Source organism: Mytilus edulis, chromosome 11 (assembly GCF_963676685.1).
Source record: "Mytilus edulis chromosome 11, xbMytEdul2.2, whole genome shotgun sequence".
In the NCBI taxonomy this organism is placed as follows: domain Eukaryota; kingdom Metazoa; phylum Mollusca; class Bivalvia; order Mytilida; family Mytilidae; genus Mytilus; species Mytilus edulis.
The window spans coordinates 74,679,865-74,698,703 of record NC_092354.1 but is presented as its reverse complement, the minus strand read 5'-3'; the positions used below and the strand labels follow the sequence as shown (position 1 = coordinate 74,698,703).

The window sequence follows — 18,839 nt, the reverse complement described above, 5'->3', positions numbered from 1 at the left end:
AAGATTATTGGTGTAGGTCCCAAGTCTTTACGACTTCCGGTTCTCGAGATACAATTTTTCAAAAATTGTTTATATTTTTCAAAGGGAAATAACTCCTTATAAGGGTTTACAACAAAATGATTGTATATGTTAATTAACATTGTCATCTGGTCTTGTACATGTTGCCGTTTTCAAATCGATTCTATCTTGAATACTTTTTGAGAAAAATGTAAAAGAAAGAAATTGCTTCAAGGGGACATAACTCTCATAGGGAATGATGAAATCCTTAGCAGCCTCATATGGTAACACATCATGATGAGATCTAACTATTGTCCAAATAAGGTCATGATATCTTCAAAAACAACGAGGGGGGGCATGTCGAAAAAAACCAATAAAAGGGAGATAACTTCTAAAGGGGATGATGAGATCCTACACAGCCTCATCTGGTAATACTTCATGATGAGGTCTACCGATGGTCCATATTTGGTCTTGATAACTCCAATAGAAACAAGGGGAGGCCATGTTAAACAAATGCTGGATGAAAAAAAAAAAAAAAATATGGAACAGAGTAGATGAGCTTTCGTTTGATATGCGACAACACCATGTTCTTGAAAGTTTGATTTTTGCACTTAATAACCCTATCCAACAATTTTTTGGAGGTCGGGAATTTGATATTTCAAATGTACACATCATGACCTTTCATTTGATATACAACAACCCTACCTTAAAAGAACATTTATTTTTTGCACTCAATGACCCCATCCAACCCATTTTTGGGAGACGTCAATTTGAAATTTGAAATGTACGCTTTATGTTCTTTCATTTGATATGCGACAACCTTACCATCTGAGAAATTTGAATGTTTGCACTAAATGACCCCACCCTTCCCCCTGGGATGAAAAGGGGGTTTAAAATTTTCATTTTTAAGTAGAGTTTATTAAGACCTTCAATTTGATATATCAGATGACCCCATTTGACAAAGTGCAAATAATGATGCAATATCAATTATATAAATAGAAGTTATGAAACTTACAAAGTCAATGCAAAACTTGAAAATTTCAAATTGATTTTTTGGTGTTTTTTTCCATGGAATGTTTTTGGTATTTGGTCAAACATATAACTATGTCAACCTCTTCAATTTCTAAAACATTTTAAGTGGTAAGCTCTTGATAATTCAGAAATACATGCCTCCGCTCGAAAAACTTCAAACTGCATTATCTCTAAAACGACAATAGATATCTCAAATCTGTTAAATGATAAATGATCTACAGTTGAAGGACAACATTATAGAAAAATAATTGGGACAATTTCAAAGTTCACCAAGGTCACAATTAATCATCAAATATATGATGCAATACAAAACTTGAGAACCGGAAGTCGTAGAGACATGGGACTATCACCATTCAACTCAGGACCACTTGACCTTTCAAATATCACAAGGTCAAGGTCATAGTAAAATGTGAAGGTCAAGGTGAAATTTCATCATGACCTGACATTGACCTCAAATTGAAGGTCTTGAACTACTGATCATCTTTGCAGTTTATAGTAGGTTGATATCTGTTACCTTTAAAAAGATATACACACAATACTATACTTTTAAGAATCATCCCGTCGTAACTTTTGAACAGACAGTCGGACTCTTTTGAGGTCAGTGTATAAAATGTAGAGCTCGTCGAGAGGAACATTTTATACGCTGTAAGTATGCAGCAAACTCTTATCGTTTTCTTAATATGAAAGCTTGAAATTGCAGCGTAATTTTTTTTTGCACTCGGTGACCTTTGACCTTGGGTGCAAATTAAAGGTCACATGAACTTAAGATTATTGGTGTAAGTCCCAAGTCTTTACGACTTCCGGTTCTTGAGATACAATTTTTCAAAAATTGTTTATATTTTTTCAAGGGAAATAACTCCTTATAAGGGTTAACAACAAATGATTGTATATGTTAATTAACATTGCCATCTGGTCTTGTACATGTTGCCGTTTTCAAATCGATTCTATCTTGAATACTTTTTGAAAAAAAAGTAAAAGAAAGAAATTGCTTCAAGGGAACATAACTCTCATAGGGAATGATGAAATCCTTAGCAGCCTCACATGGTAAAACATCATGATGAGATCTACATTATGTCTAATTAAGGTCATAATATCTTTAAAACCAACGAGGGGGGGCCATGTTGAAAAAAATCAATAAAAGGGAGCTAACTCCTAAAGGGGATGATGAAATCTTTAACGGGGTCATTTGGTAATACATCTTGGTGAGGTCTAGCGATGGTCCATATTTGGTCTTAATAACTTAAACAGAAACAAGAGGCGGGCATGTCAAAAAAATGTTGGAAGAAAAAAAAGAAAAAGAAAAAAAAACGGAAGAAAAACAATAAGGTCTTTCCCATGTAGGGGAAAGACCTTAAAAACATTAGAAAAACAATAAGGTCTTTCCCATGTAGGGGAAAGACCTTAAAAAAAGAAAAAGAAAAAAAAACATTAGAATTGTAAAACAATTGAAAGGTCTTTCCTGTAAAAGTGATGTTTTCGTAATGTTCTTTGTACGACCTTTCGTTTGATATACGACAAGCATACTTTTTGAAACTTTTCGTTTTTTACACTTAATGACCTCATCCGCCTACATTTTTGAGATCGGAAGTATGATATATGTAACACAGGGTAGATGAGCTTTCATTTGATATGCGACAACGCCATGTTCTAAAAAGTTTGATTTTTGCACATAATAACCACATCCAACCAATTTTTGGAGGTTGGGAATTTGATATTTCAAATGTACACATCATGACCTTTCATTTGATATACAACAACCCTATCGTAAAAGAAAATTTGTTTTTTGCACTCAATGACCCCATCCAACCCATTTGTGGGAGACGTCAATTTGAAATTTGAAATGTACGCTTTATGTTCTTTCATTTGATATGCGACAACCTTACCATCTGAGAAATTTGAATGTTTGCACTAAATGACCCCACCCGTCCCCCTGGGATGAAAAGGGGATTTAAAATTTTCATTTTTAAGTAGAGTTTATTAAGACCTTCAATTTGATATATCAGATGACCCCATTTGACAAAGTGCAAATAATGATGCAATATCAACTATATAAATAGAAGTTATGAAACTTACAAAGTCAATGCAAAACTTGAAAATTTCAAATTGATTTTTTGGTGTTTTTTTCCATGGAATGATTTTGGTATTTGGTCAAACATATAACTATGTCAACCTCTTCAATTTATAAAACATTTCAAGTGGTAAGCTCTTGATGATTCAGAAATACATGCCTCCGATCGCAAAACTTCAAACTGCATTATCTCTAAAACGACAATAGGTATCTCAAGTCTGTTAAATGATAAATGATCTACGGTTGAAGGACAACATTATAGAAAAAGAATTGGGACAATTTCAAAGTTCACCAAGGTCACAATTAATCATCAAATATATGATGCAATACAAAACTTGAGAACCGGAAGTCGTAGAGATATGGGACTATCATCATTCAACTCAGGACCACTTGACCTTTCAAATATCACAAGGTCAAGGTCATAGTATAATGTGAAGGTCAAGGTGAAATTTCATCATGACCTGACATTGACCTCAAATTGAAGGTCTTGAATTACTGATCATCTTTGCAGTTTATAGTAGGTTGATATCTGTTACCTTTAAAAAGATATACACACAATACTATACTTTTAATAATCATCCCGTCGTAACTTTTGAACAGACAGTCGGACACTTTTGAGCTCAGTGTATAAAATGTAGAGCTCATAGAGAGGAACATTTTATACGCTGTAAGTATGCAGCAAACTCTTATCGTTTTCTTAATATGCAAGCTTGAAATTGCAGCGTAATTTTTTTTTTGCACTTGGTGACCTTTGACCTTGGGTGCAAATTAAAGGTCACATGAACTTAAGATTATTGGTGTAGGTCCCAAGTCTTTACGACTTCCGGTTCTCGAGATACAATTTTTCAAAAATTGGGTATATTTTTTCAAGGGAAATAACTCCTTATAAGAGTTAACAACAAAATGATTGTATATGTTCATTATCATTGCCATCTGGTCTTGTACATGTTTCCGTTTTCAAATCAATTCTATCTTGAATACTTTTTGAGAAAAATGTAAAAGAAAGAAATTGCTTCAAGGGGACGTAACTCTCATAGGGAATAATGAAATCCTTAGCAGCCTCATATGGTAACACATCATGATGAGATCTAACTATTGTCCAAATAAGGTCATGATATCTTTAAAAACAACGAGGGGGGGCCATGTAAAAAAAACCCAATAAAAGGGAGATAACTTCTAAAGGGGATGATGAAATCCTACACAGCCTCATCTGGTAATACTTCATGATGAGTTCTACCAATGGTCCGTATTTGGTCTTGATAACTCCAATAGAAACGAGGGGAGGCCATGTCAAAGAAATGCTGGATGAAAAAAAAAAAAAAAAAAAAAAAAAAAAAAAAAAAAAAAAAACAGGAGAAAAACAATAAGGTCTTTCCTCGCGGAGAGGAAAGACCTTAAAAAACAATAAGGTCTTTCCCATGTAGGGGAAAGACCTTAAAAAAAAACTAGTATCTCAATTGTTTGTAAAACAATTGAAAGGTCTTTCCTGTAAAAGTGATGTTTTTGTAATGTACCTTGTACGATCTTTCGTTTGATATACGACAAGCATACCTTTTGAAACTTTCCACTTTTAACACTTAATGACCTCAGCCGCCTACATTTTTGAGATCGGAATAACATAGAGTAGATGAGCTTTCATTTGATATGCAACAACTGTATGTTCTAGAAAGTTTGATTTTTGCACTTAATAACCCTATCCAACAAATTTTTGGAGGTCGGGGTTTGATATTTCCAATGTACACATCATGACCTTTCATTTAATATACAACAACCCTATCTTAAAAGAAAATTTATTTTTTGCACTCAATGACCCCATCCAACCCATTTTTGGGAGACGTCAATTTTAAATTTGAAATGTACGCTTTATGTTCTTTCATTTGATATGCGACAACCTTACCATCTGAGAAATTTGAATGTTTGCACTAAATGACCCCACCCGTCCTCCTGGGATGAAAAGGGGGTTTAAAATTTTCATTTTTAAGTAGAGTTTATTAAGACCTTCAATTTGATATATCAGATGACCCCATTTGACAAAGTGCAAATAATGATGCAATATCAACTATATAAATAGAAGTTATGAAACTTACAAAGTCAATGCAAAACTTGAAAATTTCTAATTGATTTTTTGGTGTTTTTTTCCATGGAATGTTTTTGGTATTTGGTCAAACATATAACTATGTCAACCTCTTCAAGTTCTAAAACATTTTAGGAGGTACGCTCTTGTTGATTCAAAAATACATGCCTCCGCTCGCAAAACTGCAAACTGCATTATCTCTACAACGACAATAGATATCTCAAATCTGTTAAATGATAAATGATCTACAGTTGAAGGACAACATTATAGAAAAAGAATTGGGACAATTTCAAAGTTCACCAAGGTCACAATTAATCATCAAATATATGATGCAATACCAAACTTAAGAACCGGATGTCATAGAGACATGGGACTATCACCATTCAACTCAGGACCACTTGACCTTTCATATATCACAAGGTCAAGGTCATAGTATACTGTGAAGGTCAAGGTGAAATTTCATCATGACCTGACATTGACCTCAAATTGAAGGTCTTGAATTACTGATCATCTTTGCAGTTTATAGTAGGTTGATATCTGTTACCTTTAAAAAGATATACACAAAATACTATACTTTTAAGAATCATCTCGTTGTAACTTTTGAACAGACGGTCGGACCTTTATGGGCTTATTATATAAAATGTAGAGCTCGTCGAGAGGAACATTTTATACGCTGTATGTATGCAGCAAAGTCTTATCGTTTTCCTAATATGTAAGCTTGAAATTGCAGCGTAATTTTATTTTGCACTCGGTGACCTTTGACCTTGGGTGCATATTGAAGGTCACATGCATTAAAGATTATTGGTGAAGGTCCCAAGTCTCTACCACTTCCGGTTCTCGAAATAATTTTTTTCTAAAATTGTGTACAATTTTTCAAGGGGAATAACTCCTTATAAGGGTTAATAGCAAAATGATTGTATATGTTCATTAACATTGCCATCTGTTCCTGTACATGTAGCCGTTTTCAAATCGATTCTATCTCTAATACTTTTTGAGAAAAATGCAAAGGAAAGAAATTGTTTCAAGGGGATATAACTCTCATAGGGGATGATGGAATCCTATTCAGCCTCATATGGTAATACATCATGATGAGATCTACATTTTGTCCAATTAAGGTCATGATATCTTTATAACCAACGAGGGGGGATCATGTTGAAAAAAATCAATAAAAGGGAGATAACTCCTAAAGGGGATGATGAAATCCTTAACAAGGTCATTTGTTAATACATCTTAGTGAGGTCTAGCGATGGTCCATATTTGGTCTTAATAACTTCAATAGAAAAAAGAGGCGGGCATGTCAAAAAAATGTTGGAAGAAAAAAAAGAAAAAAACTAGTATCTCAATTGTTTGTAAAACAATTGAAAGGTCTTTCCTGTAAAGTGATGTTTTCGTAATGTTCTTTGTACGACCTTTCGTTTGATATACGACAAGTATACCTTTTGAAACTTCGTTTTTTACACTTAATGACCTCATCCGCCTACATTTTTGAGATCGGAAGTATGATATATGTAACACAGGGTAGATGAGCTTTCATTTGATATGCGACAACGCCATGTTCTAAAAAGTTTGATTTTTGCACTTAATAACCCCATCCAACCATTTTTTGGAGGTCAGGAATTTGATATTTCAAATGTACACATCATGACCTTTCATTTGATATACAACAACCCTAACTTAAAAGAAAATTTATTTTTTGCACTCAATAACCCCATCCAACCCATTTTTGGGAGACGTCAATTTGAAATTTGAAATGTACGCTTTATGTTCTTTCATTTGATATGCGACAACCTTACCATCTGAGAAATTTGAATGTTTGCACTAAATGACCCCACCCGTCCTCCTGAGATGAAAAGGAGGTTTAAAATTTTCATTTTTAAGTAGAGTTTATTAAGACCTTCAATTTGATATATCAGATGACCCCATTTGACAAAGTGCAAATAATGATGCAATATCAACTATATAAATAGAAGTTATGAAACTTACAAAGTCAATGCAAAACTTGAAAATTTCAAATTAAGTTTTTGGCGTTATTTTCCATGGAATGTTTTTGGTATTTGGGCAAACATATAACTATATTAACTTCTTCAATTTCTTAAACATTTAAAGTGGTAAGCTCTTGTTGATTCAGAAATATATGCTTCCGCTCGCAAAACTTCAAATTGCATTATCTCTAAAACGACAATAGATATCTCAAATCTGTTAAATGATAAATGATCTACAGTTGAAAGACAACATTATAGCAAAAGAATTGGGACAATTTCAAAGTTCACCAAGGTCACAATTAATCATCAAATATATGATGCAATATTAAACTTAAGAACCGGAAGTCGTAGAGACATGGGACTAGCACCATTCAACTCAGGACCACTTAACCTTTCAACTATAACAAGGTCAAGGTCATTGTATACTGTGAAGGTCAAGTTGAAATTTCATCATGACCTGTCATTTACCTCAAATTGAAGGTCTTGAATTACTGATCATCTTTGCACTTTATAGTAGGTTGATATCTGTTACCTTTAAAAAGATATACACACAATACTATACTTTTAAGAATCATCCCGTCGTAACTTTTGAACAGACGGTCGGACATTTTTGGGCTTATTGTATAAAATGTAGAGCTTGTCGAGAAAAACATTTTATACGCTGTATGTATGCAGCAAAGTCTTATCGTTTTCCTAATATGTAAGCTTGAAATTGCAGCGTAATTTTTTTTTGCACTCGGTGACCTTTGACCTTGGGTGCATATTAAAGGTCATATGAATTTAAGTTTATCGGTGAAGGTTACAAGTCTCTACGACTTCTGGTTATCGAAATACATTTTTTCTGAAATTATGTTCAATTTTTCAAGGGAAATAACTCCTTATAAGGGTTAACAACAAATGATTGTACATGTTCATTAACATTGCCATTTGTTCCTGTACATGTTGCCGTTTTCAAATCGATTCTATCTCTTATACTTTTTGAGAAAAATGCAAAGGAAAGCAATTGTTTCAAGGGGATATAACTCTCATAGGGGACGATGAAATCCTATTCAGCCTCACATGGTAATACATCATGATGAGATCTACATTATGTCCAATTAAAGTCATGATATCTTTAAAACCAACGAGGGGAGGCCATGTTGAAAAAAATCAATAAAAGGGAGATAACTCCCAAAGGGGATGATGAAATCCTTAACAGGGTCATTTGGTAATATATCTTGGTGAGATCTAGCGATGGTCCATATTTGGTCTTAATAACTTCAACAGAAACAAGAGGCTGGCATGTCAAAAAAATGTTGGAAGAAAAAAAAAAAAAAAAAAAAAGAAAAAGAAAAAAAAACATTAGAAAAACAATAAGGTCTTTCCCATGTAGGGGAAAGACCTTAAAAAAGAACTAGTATCTCAATTGTTTGTAAAACAATTGAAAGGTCTTTCCTGTAAAAGTGATGTTTTCGTAATGTTCTTTGTACGACCTTTCGTTTGATATACGACAAGCATACCTTCTGAAACTTTTCGCTTTTTACACTTAATGACCTCATCCGCCTACATTTTTGAGATCGGAAGTATGATATATGTAACACAGAATAGATGAGCTTTCATTTGATATGCGACAACGCCATGTTTTAAAAAGTTTGATTTTTGCACTTAATAACCCTATCCAACCAATTTTTGGAGGTTGGGAATTTGATATTTCAAATGTATACATCATGACCATTCATTTGATATACAACAACCCTATCGTAAAAGAAAATTTATTTTTTGCACTCAATGACCCCATCCAACCAATTTTTGGGAGACGTCAATTTGAAATTTGAAATGTATGCTTTATGTTCTTTCATTTGATATGCGACAACCTTACCATCTGAGAAATTTGAATGTTTGCACTAAATGACCCCACCCTTCCCCCTGGGATGAAAAGGGGGTTTAACATTTTCATTTTTAAGTAGAGTTTATTAAGACCTTCAATTTGATATATCAGATGACCCCATTTAACAAAGTGCAAATAATGATGCAATATCAACTATATAAATAGAAGTTATGAAACTTACAAAGTCAATGCAAAACATGAAAATTTCAAATTGATTTTTTGGTGTTTTTTTCCATGGAATGTTTTTGGTATTTGGTCAAACATATAACTATGTCAACCTCTTCAATTTCTAAAACATTTTAAGTGGTAAGCTCTTGATGATTCAGAAATACATGCCTCCGCTCGCAAAACTTGAAACTGCATTATCTCTAAAACGACAATAGATATCTCAAATCTGTTAAATGATAAATGATCTACAGTTGAAGGACAACATTATAGAAAAAGAATGTGGACAATTTCAAAGTTCACCAAGGTCACAATTAATCATCAAATATATGATGCAATACAAAACTTGAGAACCGGAAGTCGTAGAGACATGGGACTATCACCATTCAACTCAGGACCACTTGACCTTTCAAAGGTCACAAGGTCAAGGTCATAGTAGAATGTGAAGGTCAAGGTGAAATTTCATCATGACCTGACATTGACCTCAAATTGAAGGTCTTGAACTACTGATCATCTTTGCAGTTTATAGTAGGTTTCTATCTGTTACCTTTAAAAAGATATACACACAATACTATACTTTTAAGAATCATCCCGTCGTAACTTTTGAACAGACAGTCGGAATCTTTTGAGCTCAGTGTATAAAATGTAGAGCTCGTCGAGAGGAACATTTTATACGTTGTAAGTATGCAGTAAACTCTTATCGTTTTCTTAATATGCAAGTTTGAAATTGCAGCGTAATTTTTTTTTGCACTTGGTGACCTTTGACCTTGGGTGCAAATTAAAGGTCACATGAACTTAAGATTATTGGTGTAGGTCCCAAGTCTTTACGACATCCGGTTCTCGAGATACAATTTTTAAAAAATTGTGTATATTTTTTCAAGGGAAATAACTCCTTATAAGGGTTAACAACAAAATGATTGTATATGTTTATTATCATTGCCATCTGGTCTTGTACATGTTGCCGTTTTCAAATCGATTCTATCTTGAATACTTTTTGAGAAAAATGTAAAAGAAAGAAATTGCTTCAAGGGGACGTAACTCTCATAGGGAATGATGAAATCCTTAGCAGCCTCATATGGTAACACATCATGATGAGATCTAACTTTTGTCCAAATAAGGTCATGATATCTTTAAAAACAACGAGGGGGGGGGCATGTCGAAAAAAACCAATAAAAGGGAGATAACTTCTAAAGGGGATGATGAAAACCTACACAGCCTCATCTGGTAATACTTTATGATGAGGTCTACCGATGGTCCATATTTGGTTTTGATAACTCGAATAGAAACAAGGGGAGGCCATGTCAAACATATGCTGGATGAAAAAAAAAAAAAAAAACAGGAGAAAAACAATAAGGTCTTTCCTCGCGGAGAGGAAAGACCTTAAAAAGAAAAAAAAACATTAGAAAAACAATAAGGTCTTTCCCATGTAGGGGAAAGACCTTAAAAAAAACAGGAGAAAAACAATAAGGTCTTTCCTCGCGGAGAGGAAAGACCTTAATAAAACAACTTAGAAATGAAATATATAGAAAATTACTTTACTTTACATTATAATATTTTAATATAATTATAATATTTTAGTTAACTTTGAAATGAATAAAGACACATTTTTAAGTACGTTAATATTAGTCAATGACAGAAGTCCTTTCATTTTTGCTCCACTCGGATATTTCACAAAGTACTCTGGAATATGCTGATTTCTGATATTTTTTTACTAATTAAGAATTGCATTCGAATAAATAATGGTATTCATTGCAAATTGCAGTTAAACACAAATTACATGTCCTCTCTTCTTTTGGAATTCTATACCATCTTCCCAGCTCCACTGGAATTTTTACATTGCAGCATCTTAATTTTGAAATATATTTACGTTCGAATGGTGTTAATTTTAAAAGATAGTTTTCTAAGCCAAAGATTGTTTTTAAAAGTCCATAAAATTCTCCTCTGGATGAGTTGTCAATTTGACCATGCCATTGTTGAAAGAATGAATCTTTGAGTTTTTCTGTCAGTACGATTTTTAGTTGATTTATATCTAATGGTGATTGCTGAGTCCAAACATAGCTTAGTCCGGCATTGTCTAGGATCGATTTAATATAATCCATCAATTTGAAAGTGTGATCATCTTTTAAGTTGAACATAATTTGATAAAGTATACTGATATTAAAGTTTAATTTCATTGGTGAGAAGTTTGTTCCAAAACACACCATTCTACATTTTATTACGGTATCTATTGGTGTACGACCAAGTTCTCCATGTGTCATAACATTTGGTGTCGACGATCTAATTTTCAACACATTCCGGCAAAACTGTAAATGGATTTTTTTCAACATGTAATTGTTTCCGAATCCCCATATTTCACATCCATATGTCAGAATTGGAAGTACAAGTGCACCAAACAGTTGTAATTGTAAGTCGACAGGTATTGAGAGGTTACGTATCTTTGCTTAGAGACTAAACAGAGCTTGCTGTGCTTGTTCGCTATGACGTTTCTTCGCTGTTGCAAATGAAGCATTATAATTAAAGGTTAGTCCTAGATATGGATAAGAATCTTGAATTTCAATAGAATGGTTAAGTATTTGAAACTTGGTAATGTTTTTAATTTCCGTTTGCAGAACACAACAACCTTTGTCTTCGATAAATTAACGTTTAACTTCCATCGGACACAGTATCTTTCAAAAACATTTAAGGCATGTTGAATTGATTCGGCCGTTTCAGATATAATTATAGTGTCGTCGGCGTACAAAAGAACGAAAAGTTTAATATATATATGCAAATGATTGTGGCAAATATTTTCGATAGCTTGCAAGTTCTGAACATCATTACCAGCAAAGAAAGACTCCAGATCGTTTAGATAAACAGCAAATAAAAAGGGGGATAAGATTTCTCCCTGTCTCACTCCAATGTTACAGTTAAAAACGGCTGACACTTCGTTCCCATTTCTTACGCAAGATCTAACATCACTATACATACTAAATATTACCTTAAAAATTTTCCCAGAAATATTCGCCTTTTGTAATTTTATCCATAAAGATGTATGAGAGATTGTATCAAAGGCTCTCGAGAAATCAACAAAAGTGCAAAAGAGTTTTTTTCCAAGTGCTTGATAAATTGATATTAATGAATGTAATACAAATATGTTATCCAATGTACTATAACCTTTTCTGAAACCTGTTTGAGCCTCGGAAATCAGATTGACCTCAGTTGACAGTTCCCCAAGTCTTTCGTTTAAGATAGATGTGAAAGTTTTCCCAAGACATGACACTAATGTTATTGGTCTGTACGAGCTTGGATCATATATATTGCCTTTATTCTTGTAGATAGGTTGAATAATTCCCATTGTCCATGAATCTGGTACCTTCCCAGTATTTAAAACAATATTGAATAACTTGTGATAGATGGTCAACATTTCCTTAACCGTATGTTTAATATGTTCATTCACAATACCATCATATCCGCAAGCCTTATTGTTTTTAAGTTTTTTTGACGACTTTCAAAATTTCTTCTTCTGTGATTGGAGAATTTAAAATTCTGTTGATGTTCTCTGGTGGTACCTTTGTTAAATCTATGTCTGAGTTGTCTTCAATGACTTCATCTTGGCTTAGACGTTTAAAATGTTCATATAAGTCTTCAATTTTAACAGCATCAGTTTTTTTTGATTTGTTGGTATTTATACTATTTAATTTTTGCCATAGCCGTTTTGGGTCAGATTTAGCCAGTTTTCTAAGATCTTTTGCGGTATTCATTTGGAAATCATTATAACTCCGATTTAGTTCTTTTTTATAAGATTTACTTGCTTCTTTTAAAGCTTTTTTATTTTCTTTACTCTTTAAGTTCCCGTATCTTTGTCTAGCCTGATGAAATAAATTTCTTTTGCTCTTGCATCCTCTTTTATACCATGGTTTTTCATTGTGCTTTGCATATTTCTGGTTTTTACATTTTGTTCCAAACACTGATATGGAAGAGCTGTTAAATATTCCACAAATTTTATTCATTGCCGTATCAATATCGGTTTGTTGTACAGTATCATTTCGATCGATTAATTTATCAAGAATAGTTTCTATGTCCCGTATTCCTTCAGACTTTTTTTCTTTAACACATTTGACAAATTTATCTTGTTTATTATTATTCCATTTTATAACTTGCTTCTCGACGGTTTTCACATTGTTGTTATTAGTATATGGTTGTGATTCCAGAGTAAACTTAAGGTTACAGTGGACGTCTGATAGGATAGGATTACATTCTTCTACTTCGAAATTCTTTGTCATTTGAAAAAGATCAGAACTAAGTATTAGATAATCAACGACACTTACGTCATTACAAGTAATTTTTCCTACTGATTTGTCATTACCTATTCTTGAATTTGCAATATATATATTCATTTTTTTACACAATTCTAGAAGTCGGTGACCATACGTATTGGTCGACATGCACATTTGCAATATCTTTGCAAGGAAATATTGTTTGTTAAGAGTCCATTGTAATCGGAAAAGTAATGCCTCGTGTGTGTATCATCAGTATTTAGAATTTCAAGTAAATGTTGATCTGGGATAACATAATCCGGTAATGTAGATGTCTTAGCGTTAAAATCACCTATTAAGACGTTTTTTAGATTAGGTTCAGACAAATGAAGAAATTCGTTTTCAATTTCAGTAAAAGCATCTACCGATGAGTATTTAGATCCTTCTGGTGGTATATAGACACAGCCCATTAGTACATTTAAGTGTCATTTAAAAGATCTTTCGAAAATTGTATCCACTGTACAAAGTTCAGATTTGTAAATAATTACTATACCACCTGACTTTCTTTTAAACTTTGATCGATGTTTACTAAAACAACTATATCCGTTAGGGAGTGATATACTGTCTAATTTATCTGTTTTTGTTTCTACAAATATAAAGATATCGTTGTTGATAACGAGATCTGAAAATTCTGGTGCTAAAGATTTTTATTCAAGTCCACACATGTTTAAAAATGAAAATTTTAATTCACCTCTTGTTGACCTGTCCTATAAATGAGTATTTTCTATCTCGTCAGAATTTATGCGTGAACGTTTATAGGGCCTTGGTGGAACCGGAGGGCCACTATTCACTGGAATCTGAGGGTTTGTTGGTCTATTATTAAGGCTATCTCTATATTCCCTTCCTTGAGTGTTTGAAATATTTAGTTGCGGTTTGTAAAGTTCTCCGTTAATATGTAATCGATCTCGTACTAGAACCGCTTTGTTATTGTCCTTTTTAGCCTGTTTTAATATAGGATAAAGTTCTTTGCGTTTTAATTCAATTTCCTTTGGAAATTGTTTCTTTATCCCGTAATCGGTACCTTTCAATCTGTACGCAGATTTCAAGACATACTCAAGATCTCGTCTGGATGAAGCGAGCTACTATAGGTCTAATACCGTCTCGATCTTTTTCCCCGAATCGATGTTTCCAAAGGATATAGTGTTGTATATGCCAAGCCCTTTGTTGATGAAATCTCGTATTTTTATTTCAGTATCCTCGTCTGGTTGATACCATAATCCACTGAAAATTAAATTATTTTTCATTGATCTCCACTTCATTTCTACGACATCTTCTTCAAGAGATCGCAACTTGGAGACATGTACTTCATCGAGTTTCCGATTATCTTTGGTATTTTGAAGAGCTTTTATAGCTTTATTTAAAATTTCGATTGATCCGAGTTGTCAGTATATTTATTAAAGGGTCTTGCACGTTCATATTCCTAAGCTGTAGTCTCGATGAATTAAAGTTTTAATCAAACCAAACGTAATCAATCATTAATAAGATACCATTCAATAAATAGAATGTAATAAAGTAAATTTTTCCCCTATTTTTCAGAAGAGACGAGAAGAAGCTCGGGTAAGTATTTCATCGTTGAGTGCATTTAAATGTAGTTAAATTTTGAAATAAAAATAAAAGACAATTTGATAAACAGAATAAATGGTATTGTAAAATTTGTTCTGGAACACATTCTTTGACCAAATGTGAAATAAGTTCAGGAATAAAAATTACAGCTTCATGCATTTTGTTCCAATATTAAAAGTTTTAAAAAAGTGAAATAAGTTTCTGTGATATAAGTTCCAAACAAACATCTTTCATAGAAATCAACAAATAAGTCCCGCTCGATTGCACAGCGAAATATTCTTTTGGTTACACTTAAATAATGGCAACAGTAGTATACCGCTGTTCGAAACTCATAAATCGATAGAAAAAAAAACAAATCCGGTGTACAAACTAAAACTGAGGGAAACGCATTAAATATAAGAGGAGAACAACGACACAACAATAAAATGTAACACACACAGTACAGTATTCAGTATCTATAATGCAAGCTGAATACTGTGCTTGTGCTTGCTAAAGGACTATGGGTAAACTCATTGTTCGTACCCCAAAATGAAAATAACGTTACGTCATTGGTTGTGTAACAGGAGGGGTTTTTACGTTTCGTATATCTGTGTCATTCTCGAAATATTTTAACCAACTGTTTACCACTGTCTGCATGGAGTTCAAATCTAGATCCTGAGTCTCTGATCGTTCATATTTGGCTTTGCAAAACTTAACACTAGCAAGTTTTCCTAGTTTATTAGCAAATTATAACTCGACAAAATTGTGAAGATAAAACATGAAACATGTATATGTAAAGCAAGTAAAAATTCACATATAAGTAACAAACTTCTATTCTTAAGCTTTGTCTTGATATATGCATTATAATGCTAGACACAAGAGCAGCATGCTGTCTAGATGCAGTTGATTGCATTACACCTTTCGTGAAAACAGTGAAGTCTGTGCAAGACCAGTAAGCTTTGGAATAAAAGCTAAAATGAGAGTTTGTTATATCAACCAGATGGCTTATTAAAACAAGCCCAGTAGAATTATTTATCTGAGCAGTTATTAAGGTAGCACTATACAAAGATTTTTCATTCCCAATCAGACATCTTTAAACTGATGTAATTCCACTCATCTTTCTTAAATTTTATGAATGAGGTACCAAAAGAAAGAAACAAATACTAGACAAATATAAACACTCTATAAATAAATAATAAGTTGCAAATTCATCAAAATCTGAATATATATTTAGACCCCTTTTTTTCTTCAAGATGGCCGCCAATAAAATCAAGTAGATTTCAATTTTAATAGGCATATTTTGTGGCAAGTAGTTAGTACTTTGCCTTTAAAAACCATTTTCTATCAGAATACACTCCATTCTACACAGTATTCATTAATACTCATTTAACCTTGCCTGTTTTGTTGAATTATGAGAACTTTGTGTGATAAAATGGAGAAAACAAAGAGTTCAATATCTCTTTATATGTAGTCCAGGGGCGTTTCCATGATATTTGAAAGAGGGGGTGTATAATATAATCTTTCAACGAGCGGCGCGAGGCGAAACAAATTTTGGACCTTTTTTTGGCTAAAAAACATAAAGTAATTGTAAGATGCACTAATGGAACGATTTATGATTTGGAGCATGTATAATGTATATTCTATAGTTAAAGTGTCAGGATTTGATATTTTTTGTGCCGAATTCTCTCCATTAATTGTCTATGGTATATTAACATGATTGGATGGATCTTAACAGCAGTAGACCAATAACGAGAAATTCCAAATTCTAGGGTATAAGGCGTTATTTTACATTTCAATAGTTCTAGGCCTGGATTTTATGAATTGGAGGCGTAATTCCGGTTGCCCTGGTATAGTGTCCATGGGGAAGGTCAGAAGCTCATGGATTTTAACAATTTAGCATCAAATTTTAAAGTTTTTTAACAGACTGCATAATATACAAATTGGTGAAAATAGTCTGTCTTCGGATCATTCAAATTATGTATTGATAAAGATGTGGATATCAATTCTTTGGAAGATGTTGTAAATTCAGTTAAAAGGTTATATGAAATGGGCATGAAAAAATGAAAAATAAATCTTTAACGATAGCTTTTTCTGAACTTTTGATATATATATAACAGACCAAATTGATCATATCTCTAAAACTGTGCAATGTATTGAGATAAAATTTGAAATTCAAGGAAGGAGGTAAATATTCTGTTTCTCTTAAATGATTGGTATGACGGACAACTTAGAAGAGCTTACTGTTATGAAAAATAACAACAACAGTACTATTAATGAAATATGGGATTTATTTAAAAACATCACAAAATCAATAGATACAAATATCCCACATAAAATGTTAACATATTATAAACATCGACTTCCCTTTTACATTTTAAATGAGCAATTCCAATCAGTCTTTACCACCGAAACAGCAAGTAATATGCCTGATAAAGCCAAGTCCCCATCAAGTCATACCATCACTTACAATTACACACACAACACCAATCCACACAAAGCCACTGGTCCAGACAACATCAGCGGCAGAATACTAAAACAGCTTCAAAACATAACCGCACCAAACCTCACCAATATTTCCAGAAATCACTTACAACTGGCTGTATACCATCTGACTGGAAACCTGCAAATATCAAACGAGCATACAAAAAAGAGGAAAAATACAACGCAGTTAACTACACACCAATCTCTCTCACTTGTATTAGTTGCAAACTAATGGAACATGTCAAAACAAAACACTTAATTAACCACTTAGAAAAAAACAACCTATTTTACGACCTCCAGCACGGCGTCAGACACTCTAGATCATCTGAAACACAACTTCTATCTAACATACAAGAATAAGCTTCAAATTCAGACAATAACACCCAAACAGACCTTATTATTATGGACTTTGCCAAAGCCTTTGACAAAGTCCCACACCAAAGAATCTTGTACAAACTACATTTCTATGGTATACAAAATGAAACACTTATTATTAATAACTGGATCTCTGCCTTTTTATCAAACCGCACACAAACAGTTGTCCTGGATGGAGAGTCATCAGATGTTGCTCCAGTTACTTCTGGTGTCCCACAGGGAACAGTTCTGGGTCCAGTTCGATTTCTGGTATATATAAATGACCTACCAGAATATTTGAAATCCAGTAAACTCAGACTGTTTACAGACGACAGCATTATTTACAAAAGCATCCAATCTAAAAAAGATTGTGATAGCCTTCAGGAAGATCTTAATGCTGCTGCAAAGTGGGAAGAACACTGGCTGATGGCTTCCCATCCTGACAAATTCACAGTTCTCACTGCCTCTAACAAGAAAAAATACAATCAAAACGACTACATCCTTCACAGCAATACCCTAGAATCTGTCTCCTCCGCTAAATATCTTGGTATAACACTGCAATCTGACTTGAAATGGACACAGCATACACACACTATCATTGGTAATGCAAATAAAAGCCTAGGCTTTCTAAAAAGAAATCTAAAAACATATCACAAACATTAAGTCTCAGGCGTACCTAGCACTTGTCTGACCAAAATTAGAATATGCTTGTTCGGTTTGGAACCCTCATACTGCTGAACAATGTAATAAACTTGAGATGGTTCACCGTCGGGCTGATAGGTTATCACAACACCAATAGCGTTACAGACATGCTCAATACTCTAAGTTGGCCTACCTTACAACAACGCAGACTTAAAACTAGACTTACAATGTTTTATATAATTGTTCACCATATTGTCGCTTTACCATTAGATTACTCATACCAACAGACAATAGAACCCGAATATTTCATCCACAAAGTTGCAGACACCTACTTACATTT

General features: G+C 33.3%; 2 protein-coding genes across 3 annotated transcripts in view; both read left to right on the top strand.

Moving 5' to 3' along the window:
- Nucleotides 1–18,839, top strand: part of LOC139496278 (neogenin-like) — a 229,785-nt gene that overhangs the window by 102,267 nt on the left and 108,679 nt on the right. The window lies entirely within an intron of this gene.
- LOC139495338 (uncharacterized) overlaps nt 1–18,839 on the top strand; it is a 46,597-nt gene that overhangs the window by 8,901 nt on the left and 18,857 nt on the right. Inside the window, exon 2 of the mRNA XM_071283643.1 lies at nt 15,017–15,037. Coding sequence (XP_071139744.1) covers nt 15,017–15,037 — 21 coding nt within the window. The remainder of the gene's footprint in view (nt 1–15,016; nt 15,038–18,839) is intronic.